The sequence below is a fragment of the Episyrphus balteatus genome, chromosome 3 (assembly GCF_945859705.1).
Source record: "Episyrphus balteatus chromosome 3, idEpiBalt1.1, whole genome shotgun sequence".
In the NCBI taxonomy this organism is placed as follows: Eukaryota; Metazoa; Arthropoda; class Insecta; order Diptera; family Syrphidae; genus Episyrphus; species Episyrphus balteatus.
The window spans coordinates 108,716,895-108,729,818 of NC_079136.1; the positions used below are offsets into that span (position 1 = coordinate 108,716,895).

General features: G+C 32.4%; 1 protein-coding gene across 1 annotated transcript in view; it reads right to left on the bottom strand.

The window, feature by feature from the left end:
• LOC129915683 (protein bride of sevenless) overlaps positions 1–12,591 on the bottom strand; it is a 36,907-nt gene extending 24,316 nt beyond the window's left edge. Inside the window, exons 1-4 of the mRNA XM_055995340.1 lie at positions 11,869–12,591; positions 11,636–11,799; positions 8,803–9,141; positions 8,295–8,744 (exon numbers count right to left, since the gene is read on the bottom strand). Coding sequence (XP_055851315.1) covers positions 8,295–8,744; positions 8,803–9,141; positions 11,636–11,669 — 823 coding nt within the window. The 5' untranslated portion in view covers positions 11,670–11,799; positions 11,869–12,591. The remainder of the gene's footprint in view (positions 1–8,294; positions 8,745–8,802; positions 9,142–11,635; positions 11,800–11,868) is intronic.
• Between the last annotated feature and the right edge of the window lie 333 nt (positions 12,592–12,924).

A 12,924-nucleotide genomic window follows, 5' to 3' on the forward strand; every position in this document is an offset into this window, starting at 1 on the left:
CTTTTTTCCGCAAAATCCCCAGTGTGCGGCGCACTGTTGTCCAAAATGGCTTATCTCGTTGCAAAAATCATAACTTTTGAACGGATTGAGGTAGCGGTACAGTTTTTTTTTAATTTGAAGGAAATTTCCACGGCTGTTACACCAATGAATTTCAAGAAAATTGTTTTACAGGGTGTTTAGGAATCATCGGCCGAAAACCGATTTTCTTAAAAAAAAAAAATATTTAAATTAAAATTGGTATGCCATTTTGTAGAAATCACTGATTCACATCTAAAAAAAGTTCAGATTACACTTTTCCATGATATAACGATTATAGAGAATGCCAAAAAAGTTGGTCCCGGAAGTCCGTCTGTCTGTCTGTCTGTATAAGGATCTACACCTACAGCCTAAACGGATGGACCGATTGACTTCAAATTTGGTATGTAGCATTTTTTGGAGACCCTCCAGAGGGGTTTTTGGAATTAATTTTTTTGGGCCAAAAATAACGGTACTTGTCATACACCAATTTCAGTAAAGCTGTAATTGCTCAAAAACGGCTCCAACGATTTTGTTTAAAAAATTCAAATGTAAGTTTGAAAACAAGGTCTATCTTCTAATGAAAAAAATTTTTTTGGAAAATCATTATTAACGGTACCTGCCATAGAACGGTTTTTTTTAAATCCGATATTCTCCGAAACGGCTTATTCGATTTCAACGAAACTTTTTTTTAAGAAGCACTTATATAACTCAAATATAGGCCAAAAATAAAATTTCAAAAAAAATAATTTTTGGATTTTTAAAAAAATTTTGAAATTTTTTTTTGAAAAATAAAATTTTCGAAAACGGGACATTGTATTTTTTTGAAATTTTGTTTTTAGATGTGGATTAGTGATTTCTACAAAATGGCATACCAATTTTAATTTAAACATTTTTTTTAAAGAAAATCTGTTCCTTCTGCCTTCATTTTTTTTCAAAGTACAAAATCTTGGCAGTGCGCAAGCATGCGCAGCTAAATATTTTTAATTTGGATCAACAATTGATTGGTACACATACCCTATTAGGCTTAATGCATGGAACCGAATGGATTTTTTACGGTACCTGCCATAAAACCGTTTTTTTTTCAAATCCGATATTCTCCGAAACGGCTTATTCGATTTCAACGAAACTTTTTGTGAAGAAGCACTTATATAACTCAAATATAGGCCAAAAATAAAATTTAAAAAAAAAATATTTTTGGATTTTTAAAAAAATTTTGAAATTTTTTTTTGAAAAATAAAATTTTCGAAAACGGGACATTGTATTTTTTTGAAATTTTGTTTTTAGATGTGGATTAATGATTTCTACAAAATGGCATACCAATTTTAATTTCAACATTTTTTTTAAAGAAAATCTGTTCCTTCTGCCTTCATTTTTTTTCAAAGTACAAAATCTCGGCAGTGCGCAAGCATGCGCAGCTAAATATTTTTATTTTGGATCAACAATTGATTGGTACACATACCCTATTCGGCTTAATGCATGGAACCGAATGGATTTTTTACGGTACCTGCCATAAAACCGTTTTTTTTTTTCAAATCCGATATTCTCCGAAACGGCTTATTCGATTTCAACGAAACTTTTTGTGAAGAAGCACTTATATAACTCAAATATAAGCCAAAAATAAAATTAAAAAAAAATAAATGTTGGATTTTTAAAAAAATTTAAAAAAAAAACCGTGCGGGCGGTGGGTTCGGCGAAAATTCCTGCAAACGGCGGTGGTGCAGCGGTGGTGCGGCGCTCATGATTTTTTTCTTTAAAAATTCAATTTCTATTTTTACTCGGGAATTCTATGGTTCTTTTTATAAAACCTTAAATATTTCAAACAGAGTTGAGCTACACAATTGGTGTTTGCACCGTATTAACTACAATTACTGGCAAAACAAAATTAAAAACAGCAGTTTTTTAATTTGTTGTTTGAGTTTTGTTGATCCTTGTTTTATTACATCATTTGAAAAAGGAAATAGTTTATCTGGTTCTAAGGTGTCGAATATTATTCAGACCGTGAATTCTCTATAATCATTGTTGATTATGACCCATCGAAATATTCAAGCGACAATAGTAAACGTTGACTTTAAAGTACGATTTCGGATTTGAAATTCTTACTTAGGTAATTATAATTTAATTAAATAATTTAAAGGGCTACAACAGTAATTTAATTTTTAGCCAATACTTGCACCGTTTACAAAATAATAAGGCAAGAGTTTGCTAAACAAAAAAACGTCTTTGACTTAATATTACTTATTTTTTATTTGTTTCAACAAAAATAATGTGCACTAAATCCATAGAAAATGTTGTAACGAACAATCAACAATCAATAGCTTTCGTAGGACATTCTGAAGCCGAGTTTTTCCCAAAAAACGATATTTTTGGGTGTTTTCGCACCGTTTTTGCATGCGTTCATTTATCAATTGCTCGGCCATCTTTGCAACATGAATAGGACTACAAAATAGATTAGAAAAATGTCAATCATGATATAAGCTTTTTTCGAAATAATGACAAAAATGTGTTTTTTAACAACAAGAATTTGACTTCAAATGGCTGCCATTTTGTATTTACTCACTCAAATACAATGAAATTGCATACAACCATAGAAAATATTATAAGGAAGAGAATGTATGTTTATTTTTTGGTCTACGATAATCTGGAGCAAAGATATTAGCTTAGAAGTAAAATATCCCAAAAAATACATTTTTGCGAATAACTCCGCTAATAAGAATGATCAGGTGGTGAGAAATTGGGTTTAAGCCTTTTAAATATACCCCTATCGATAAATGAAATAAAAACTGACAGTGCCTCTCTGCGCAAGGTCAAATGACGCTTTGACTGGAGTAAGATTTGTCGCGTCGAAAAAGTTATGGAATGCCGTTTGAAAAACGACACGACAGAGGAAACGAGAGCTGTCGAAAAACGACACGACATCGGTAATAGGCATGAATAACTTATTGGACTTTTTATACAAATGCGAAATAAATAACAAAAAACTAGAAAACACAAGGCGAAGATATAGTTGGGCGAAGTGATCGAAATACGAAGTAAACAAAAAAAAAAACAATTAAGACGCCCCGGTTATAGCGATCAATAAAAAGCAAAAAGAAAAAAGAAACCATATGAAATTGAATATTTTTTGCTGATGCTCTTTAATAGCGAACAGAGAAAACTCACGCCAGTTGACAGTTGACACACACAAAATCTACCGACTCTCTTCTTTTTCTGATTGAAATACCCACGTAAAAATTGTTCGTATGCAGTGGAACAGGAAAAATTTGAAACATTTCAGGGGGAACGAATTGTTTCATTTCATTTCAAATGTCAATCAGCTGGCACGAAAAATGAATTTGCATCAGGAAAACAAATAAATACAATTTAAGCAAAAAATAATTGTTTCATTAGCCCTGTTCCATTGGCGGTGATACTCTACTAACAGTAGATGTTTTGGTTTATCTAGTACTATCATCTACCCATGCTCTTCTTCCCGAGTAGATAAGATTTGTATTGATTTCGTTGAAAGTGCGTTCCATTGAAAGTCGCTAGTAAAGTACTAGTAGTACTTTGCTACTTCCCAAAGGAACAGGCTTTACTCAAATTTTTTTACCTGAACTACATCAAAACACAAAGTCAAAAAAGTATGAAAAAGTAAAAAAAGCTCAAAATATAAAAATCACATGTATATTTACCTGACATCTATTGGAAAAAAATTAACTAAAAAAGCTCTTTTGTTTTTGAAGTTTTGAAATTTCAAATGAAAAAAAATTGAAAAAATAAACAAATTACAGTCAACTCCATTTAAGTCGAATTGTCACAGGACACGAAAATTGGTTCGAGTTAGAGGGAAATTCGACTAAGAGCAATCTATTTAATCTTTTTGCTGCAGGCGGTTTCATTAAAAACGGTAAAAAAATTTGAGTAAGAGGAAAATTTGACCAAAAGGAAGTACGACTTATAGGGAATCGACTGTATTTGAAATTTCAATTGTTTGTCAAAAGAGCTTTTTTTTCGCAAAATGTTCCTGTCATTTTGTTCATTCATTATGTGATCGAAGAGCTACCTTACGGAAAGGATATAAAATATTGTTTGAGTTAATTTGTTTTTAAACATTTGTGAAAATTGAAAGCTTGGTCTTGTTCAAGCTTTTTGAATCAAATACTTTTTTAAAATGAAAGAGAGATATACAAACAATCTACTAGGGGGAAGAAGAAAAAACATCGTGTTTACTTTTTTGTACTTTTTTGACTTTTTGTTTTGATGTAAGTAGTTCAGGCTTAAATTTTTGTTTTCGAAAAAAAATTCTGTGAGTCATTAAGGCCCGTTTGCTGATTCGAAACATAAATCCAGTTAATAGCCAGGTTCCACATAACTTTTATGTTATACACAAATCTATTTGTGTTGCACGTAAAAATTTATGTCGATCATAGCTAAGAAAGAGATTTGAAATACATCTAAGTTCACTTTGAAAAATGCGATATGTCAAATTTAAAATTTTTGCAAGAAAACTAATCGGTGAATGTTTGATTTTTTTTTGTTTTATTGTGTTTTTGAGAAAAAATGTCGCAAAAAATTAAAAAAAGAAATCCTAACTTTTCATCGAGTGAAAAATCATTGCTCCTTCATTGTGTGTATGAAGAAAGAGGAGTAATAGAAAATAAAAAAACTGATGCTGCAACTTGGAAGGATAAAGAAAGTGCTTGGCTACGTATCGAAACAAATTTCAACAGTCAATCCGGAGCTTCCTGCTATAGAAGTGGCGAATCACTTAAACGGTTCTATGCAAACTACAAAGGGGAAACCAGGAAGGAAGCTACTCAAGAAAAATTTTCATGTTTGCAAACTGGAGGTGGAAAGCAGTTCAAACCAACGGACCCAAATTTCGAACTTGCTGTCTCCATTATGAATCCAAAAACGGTTCATGGTTTGGAGAACGAGTTTGATGGAGATAGCCAATCCAATGAACGAAGTGAAAATGTAATTTAAAATGGAATTTAATTAATTTTCTTATTGATAAAAGACAACATAATTTGATTTTAGATTGATAACAACAAAACCAAAACAACGACTGGAGCAGTTATAAACCGTCTATGTTAAAAAAAGGTATAAATCCCAAACTGAAACCCCCAATACAATCAACTTGTGATCCCAAATTAAGTGAGGCTAATGAACAAAGTATTTCCGGTGAGGATGTTGAAAAAGAAAAAACACCAAAAGTGATTATGTCAAAAGGTTTTAAAAAATCTTTTGAAAGCATTGACCAAGAGACAAATACACCTTGGATGTCTAGAAGAAGACCCGTTGCTTCAAGTGTACCAAACACTAAAATAACAGAGCAGTATACTGAACTATCAAGAATTAAAATAGAACTTGCCAAGTTGCAGTACGATACTCTGAAAGAAGAAGCCTTTGACAACAAGTACCAACGAAATATCGAGCATGAGCTGAAGAAAAAATCCATGGAGCTAGATATTCAAATTAAGACTGAACTTTTAAAAAAGATTAAAAAAGAAAGCTGCACCGCCAAGGATGCCCAAAATGTTTTAAAGGAAATTGAAGTTTATTTTGATGAGATCAGCCAAAACTAAACAATACCTAAATAGTCGCAGAACCTACCTTTATGCATGTTTTTATTTTGTCCATACAAATGTTTGTATGTATGTACATAGGGATTTTCTGAATTTTAATTTTGTATGTTTGTTGTTTTTAAAGATTTTATTGTTTCTGTGTATGAATTATTAAAAAAACAATCTCTTTTTAAATAAATATGCGTTTTATTTTGCCCTTCAACAGTGACTAAATAGTTACAAACGTCCAAAGTAATCATTTATCAAATTCATACGTTTCTGCATGTTAAGATTTGAAGAAACAAAATTTCTATTTTTTTCAAAACCATAATGGTTATTTCTTTTGTTAAGCGGAATCTTTTGTAAAAAGAAAGCTCATCAAATGAAGAAAAATATTCATTTCTCTCATATATTTGACGAGGAATGCCAATTTCTATCACTTCAAGGATTTCCATGTCATCGTCAAACACATCCAGAATTTCAAAATCCATTTTTATTTACGTTTTCTTTTGATTTCTTGTAAAACCTTTTTTATTTATAAAAAACCAAATATTCAAAAATAATTTTTCAAAACGCTTCAATCCCTTATGTCAAACCTAAATATTTTATGTATTACTTTTTCGTAGACATAAATAATGTTCTACTTATCGAAGTTTATGTTTAGGTTTAGGTTTGGTGCAAACCAATATGTGGTACCTAAGGGTTTATGTCAAACATAAACTCTTAAGTATCGTATCAGCAAATGGCCCTAAAACATTACAAAACATCTATTCATTTTCCTGATCGCTATAACCGGCCCCTAAAGGATGGCGAACTAATTAAAAATTACCCATTGTGTGAAAAACGAAATACAGGAAACGAAGTAAAAAAACAAACAATAGGCACCCATTGTAAAGCCATAGGGGACACTCTTAACGTTTACCCACTTTCAATAAGTGACGCGGGCCAAATGAAAATTAAGTAGCTCTTCGAAATAAGCAAAACTAGCGGAAACTAGTACCCTTTTAAAAGTTTCACGTTTTAACTTTAAGAAAGCTTCGATCCTGGCTTCAAAAATAACACGGTGTAACACTCAAAATATACGCGGCGGAGCCCTATCATGTTTTGTAGAGCTAGTCGCACTGATTACGAAACGGTATTTAAAAAGTCCCTTACAGCCCCAAAATCTGGAGTTATGGGCAAAAAACGGTTTTTTGACCTTCACCCATTGAAATAAATCTAGCTTCGTCAAATTTTTACCCATTTTCGATTTTTTTAAAGTTTCTGATAGGAAATAAATATACCTTCTCAACAATGTATAAAACATGTAACTCGGTAAAACCACCTAGAATTTATAAGCTGTCAAAGTTCAAAAATTCCATTTTTTTCGTCATTTACCCAACTTCGACATCAAATTAAAGTATATATTTTCACAACAACATGCTGTTTTAAAAATATATTCTAAAATAATAGGTATTTATTTCCAAATCAAACGATGTATTTTTTATGAAAATCACTTTAAAATTGGGTTAGAAAAAAAATATTACGATTTCAACCCAGATACAGAAATTCGAACTTTTAGGTATACAACAAAAATTTTGTTTTGGCACTTAGTAGGATAACTTGGGCGCCAGGATTTGATAACTGGTTTTTGTAGAGAAGCTCAATGCAAACATTTTTTTTTGGGAGGGGGGTCTATCTCCCCCCGTTTAGGTGGGAGGGGCAGTTTTCTAAAAAAAATTATCAAAATGAAAAAAAAATATTAAAAAACAACGGCAACACCTACAGTAATATATGATACCATTTCCGAAAGGCAAAATTGTACATTTAATTAAAATTTTTAAATCAACATATTATAACCAATAGTCGAAAATGGGTAAAAATTTGACGAAGCTAGATTTTTTTCAATGGGTGAATGTCAAAAAAACCGTTTTTGCCCATAACTCCAAATTTTGGGGGTGTTAGACACTTTTTAAATACCGTTTCGTAATCAGTGCAACTAGCTCTACAAAACGTGATAGGTCTCCGCCCGCGTATATTTTAAAACCTCATTTTTGTAACACCGTGTAATTTTTGTAGTTCTTTCAGAAAATAAATGGTTTTTGTGGGAAAAATAATTTTTTACTTTTGTAATTTTCCCTTTTTTTGCAAATAGTTGCCATTGAAGTTATAGATGTACACTTAAAAGTTTTTTACATCAGAATCCTATTTGTTTAATTTAAAAAAAAGAACAACGATGATACCTATTTAAAAATTGTTTACATCAGAACTTCCTTAGTGCATATTCAGCGAGAAAACATCGAACAGACCTAGGAATTTGAAGGGAGTTGTCAAAAAGTAGTGTGTCAACAAATGGGTCACCCATTCTTTTCCATCCGCCAATTTCAACGTTGCGTGCGTCACCAACGCGACGCTTGCAACGGATTCTATAGATTGGGCCCTTTCGTCTCTTTTCTAAAAATTTATTTTTGTTAGTTTTAGAATTCTTGTCCAGTTTACTAAGTTTTTCATACCAGTTTCTATTTCGATTCTTTTTATTTTCCTTTGCTTTCTTATTATTGCAAAGTTTTCACATACGTTCAAATTTCGCTTACACATTTTTTCGCTCTTTGTTTTATGTTGTGGAAGAAAAACCTAATTTGAAAATAGAACCCAATACTTTAGAATTCTATAGAATTCCGATACGAATCTAATACCACAAGAAGGTACCTTCCTAAAACATAGCTTAGTATTAACATCTTATTATATTACCTGCAATGAAAGATTTAGTAGTTCGTCCATTTGGGATAACAAAAATTGTTCCGTTTTCATGAAAGTTAGTTATCATTTTATTGCCAAAGACAATGTAAATGTTGTCAGAACTTCGAAAGTGCATCAAGCAGAGATGTTCTTTCCGCGCTGCATCCATAAAGTCGTTGTAAACATTCAAATTCTCAGCCAGAATTTCTACCGAAGCAATCTTCTCTCCCCAAGGCATTTGATACAATAGATGAGCTACTTTCGGAAAAACCAATCCCCTTGCTGATGGAATTGGCCAAATATAATACTCTAAATCGTCGATGACATGTTCCAAAATGTTATAAATGTCAACGTCTATAAAGAGCCCTATTGAATGATCCACACATTGTTGGAGGTATTGCACTTCTTGGAGGAGAATATTTTCCGCCAGCTCAGAATCTTTGATTTCAATTGCTCGAATTCCTAAACAACAAAATAAAAATTATTGGTATTAATTTAATTCTATATCTTCTTGGCTTACCAATTTCAAAATCGGCACCAATCAGATTCGCCTGATTAATACGATTTAAAACGAATATCGCTGTAATTGGGTCTCTAGTCATCACCGATAACATTGCATCCCCTTCGATTACTTGCACAAAACTTTCACCAGATTGAGACTTATTCTCGTCTTCAATGCCAGACCTTATGCCTTCTACGCAAATTAGTGGAATTGCTGGAACTGTACTACTCAATGGTGTTGTAGAAGATGGTTCAGTCGTTGTACTTGTCGTTGTGGTTTTTAGTTTTGCCGGGGTCTTTTTTCCTGGCCCAGCTGTTGATGTGTGTAGAATCATACTGATTAGGAGCCATATTATAGCTGAAAAAAAAGAGATGTTTTTTCATCCAGTATGTAAGAGTAATCCAACATACATAATTTTTTCTATTTTTAATAAACTACTTGAGAGCATTGAAGGTGTAATGTGGGTATGAGCAGGGGCGTACACGCCATTGGGGTAAACGGGGCGGTGCCCCGCTGCCTCCGACCGATGCAAGGGCCCTAACTGAAGACAATACATAGAAGGAAACTTATTATGAAAAACAGTAACGAAGCAAAGAGATAAGATATTTGATATGATTCACTTCCTTGTGTCCGAAGAAGAGAGAAATTAAATTCGTTAGCGTAATGCATAATGCATTGTTAGTCAGCCGCATAATATAAATGTATTCATTTAAAAAAAAATGTTACCTCAAGAGCCCCAAAAAATAAATTACAGTTTTGAAAGAAAAATTTTTCTACACCTTTACATTTTGATAGGTTTCTTCCAAAATGATTTACATTTTTTATAGGTATTCAATTTCTGTATAAAAAGTTTTTAAGTTTTTTCTTTGCTAAACGAATTCGTTAATATTCAGCCCTATTGAGGTATCCGTTCTGAGAAAGTTCCGAAACGATAGCCTTTTTCGATCGGAACTTAGATTTCTTTCAGGGTATCCACTTCTGAACAAAAAAAATAAAGTCAGCGTGAGTACAAAATTTGTACTAAATAATTTTGCTATTTTAGTGCCGATTAAGAAAAAACAACGACAAAGCATCAGCAAGAGAGGTTGGTTGGAATGTACCTAAAGGACTTTTAAGCATCACAAGGATTTAATCCTTGTAATGCTTAAAAGGATTTAATCCTTGTGATGCTTAAAAGTCCTTTAGGTACATTCCAACCGACCTCTCTTGCTGATGCTTTGTCGTTGTTTTTTCTTAATCGGCACTAAAATAGCAAAATTATATTTTTATTTTTTTTTTTCTGTGAAGATCCAACTTTTCTTAAAATACTCCGCAACTATTTTACTATACTATCTTCATTAATGTCAAAAAGTCTTTGATGAACATATTTCATCGCAATGAGTTGATGGGTTTCATCGAAAGGTTCTCCGATATGTCCAGGGTCGGACTGGGGCAAAGGGGCCCGGGTGGCAAAATAATAAAAAGGTCCCGCACCGCTGCTTGGTCCATGGAACTAAAAAAAACTACAATACTACAAACATTTAATTTTTAAGATCTTGGTGCTTCTTTTGGCGATTCTAATTTCTAATATTAAAAATTACATATTAAAAATAAATAAATAGAGTATGAGAGCAGGACCCCAAGAGGCATGCGTTGAGCTCAGTTTATTTTTTTTATTTTTGATAAATCTTATTCAGAATTTCTATAGATGGATGACTTCAGAGCCAGACATCGTGGGTTCAAACCCAGCGGTCGGCTCAGAAGTTTTTTCTAAATCGCCAGCTTAACTGAAGCCACCTGTGCGATAACATGAGACAATTTTCAACTATGTCTCCTCCTCTGTGCCACGTAGTTCAGTGTTGTATGTTCTTCTCTCGTTCTTTCTCTCTTTGTCTTTCTGTGTTGTATTAATGTCTTGTGTTGTATCAGCAAAATGGACCTAGATTCCGAAGCTGCAGTGTTTCTAGTCCGGAGATTTATCTTCAGACTAGTTTAATATGTAATGTAATGTATTCAGAATTTCTATTAAAAAAAAAACAGATAGTCGACAAAATTTTAAATTGTAAGAAAATTTGAAAGCTCTTCACAAACTAAGTTGAAAAAATTTATTAAAACGCGGGATTTTTAACTATCTGTATAAAGATTTTGAAATTTTTGTACTTGTAGCTGCAAATAGACAATGACTTATAAACAAAAAAATTAATTTATATTATCCTGCATTAATTTTTTTATCAGGATTTTCGACGAATTGTATTGAGTTTATAATTTTTTGACACTGCCCAGACTGCCCGAAGGGTAGATACATACACCCCTGGGGCCCCAAAACTTTTCACTTCATATACAATTATAAATATAATATAGTCATATAGTCCGATTTAGGGCCTGCACTTGTTAAACGGGCCCCTTTTCTTTAGACATGACTGTTTGGTGTTTGAAATTTTTATTTGTACTTGTTTTGTACTTGTTCTTATGAATTTTTATATGGGGTAGCTGAGAGCCCGGGTGGCAATCGCCAACTCGGTTATATGGCCAGTCCGACCCTGGATATGTCAATCGGAACGCATACCTGCCCCGATAGAAAATTCTCCGATTTCGAACAAATCCTAACGAATACCTCGAAAGAGCTGATTATGAATATCTACTATCTAATTACTAAAAAAGATATTTGATCGTAATGTAACAATACTGTAAAGTAAATGAACTGAAAGTTCAAAGCCAATACTCAAGTTGTTAGGTGTGGTTGAGACCAAAACAACTGCCAAGTTTGTTGACTCCATTTGACAATATGTAGATTTGAATCTTTAAATGAAAACGATAGGTGTGTACTTCTAAACTTCAATGACCAATACATCTAAATTAAAATGCTACTTACCTCTTTGTGGGTTCCAACAAATGTTTATTTGCATTTTTTTTGCAGGTTATCCAAAATATTGTTTTTTTTTTTTGTCGTGTAGTTATAAAGAACGGATAGATTGCATATATTGATTTTATGTTCACATTTGGCTGCCGCAAGTAATTGAATTATGCTGCATATGCCTTCGAATATATAGGTAAAACTGCTTTTTCTCTATTTGTTTGTATTTTTTTTATAAATGAATGTTATACCGTAACAACATAACTTTGGTTGTTATAATTGCATTATAGTTGGCAGGAACAATGATAGGGGTATTAATCAAAACACATTTTTTTTTACAATCATCCAAACTTGTTACTGAGGCAATGGATCATTGTTCGTGTATATTTATTTTGTGTTTATTATTTCGTTTACTTTCTTAGTTGTAATGAAAAAAACTCTTAAAAAAAACTAAATAAATTATGGTCCACAAACAAATAACAAACTACTATCATAACTAACGCAAAAGATAGTATTTTGTGAAGTTGGCATACTCTCTCAGCTATTTTTCACGGTTCACCAATTTCAGACCGACACTGTTTTTTAATTCATTTGTAATTAGTTGATATACATTATTATGTACATAATATGGCCGGGTATAAAAACTAACTAATTATTTACCATGAACGAACTATGTTAAACGTGACCAACAACTACCTACTGACATCGAAACGCAAAAGAAATTTAAATTAAAAAAAAAAAAAAACTTTAAACCCAAATACAGGGGTAGTTATAGCTGCGTCACTAGTTTTTCTACAACCAGTGGCACGGACAAGTGTCAGTCCAAAAAAAAGTCGGTTTAGGTTCGTTATGACGGAATTGTGTAGATTAGCGTTGCTATGGTGAGGAAGTGTAGACTTTTGTTGTACTTTTTATCAATGGTACCCAAAAGTGCATTGAAATGAAAAATATTGAACAAAAATTCATATAGGTATACCTACTCGGATAAGTCAGGTTGATGTACCTACATACGTTTCTCGTGCAACCCCTTCTGATTGACCCTTTTAATCATAATAATTGTTGTTAAGCACTTCAGTTGATTCATCCATTGAAGCGTTTTATGATCAGGTTTCTGTTAAGTAACGCTGTGTGTTATGAGGGAAAAAAACTCTATCATCATTAAAGTTTGCTTTTCGGAAAATTAAGTATATATAAATTGAATAATGCAAAGGATCAAGTTTCGTATTACATATAAGGTTAAACAAAGTATTTTGTAAAACAATTTTCACGAAATTTGGAGATAGTTAGAAAGAAACACTGTTTTTTAG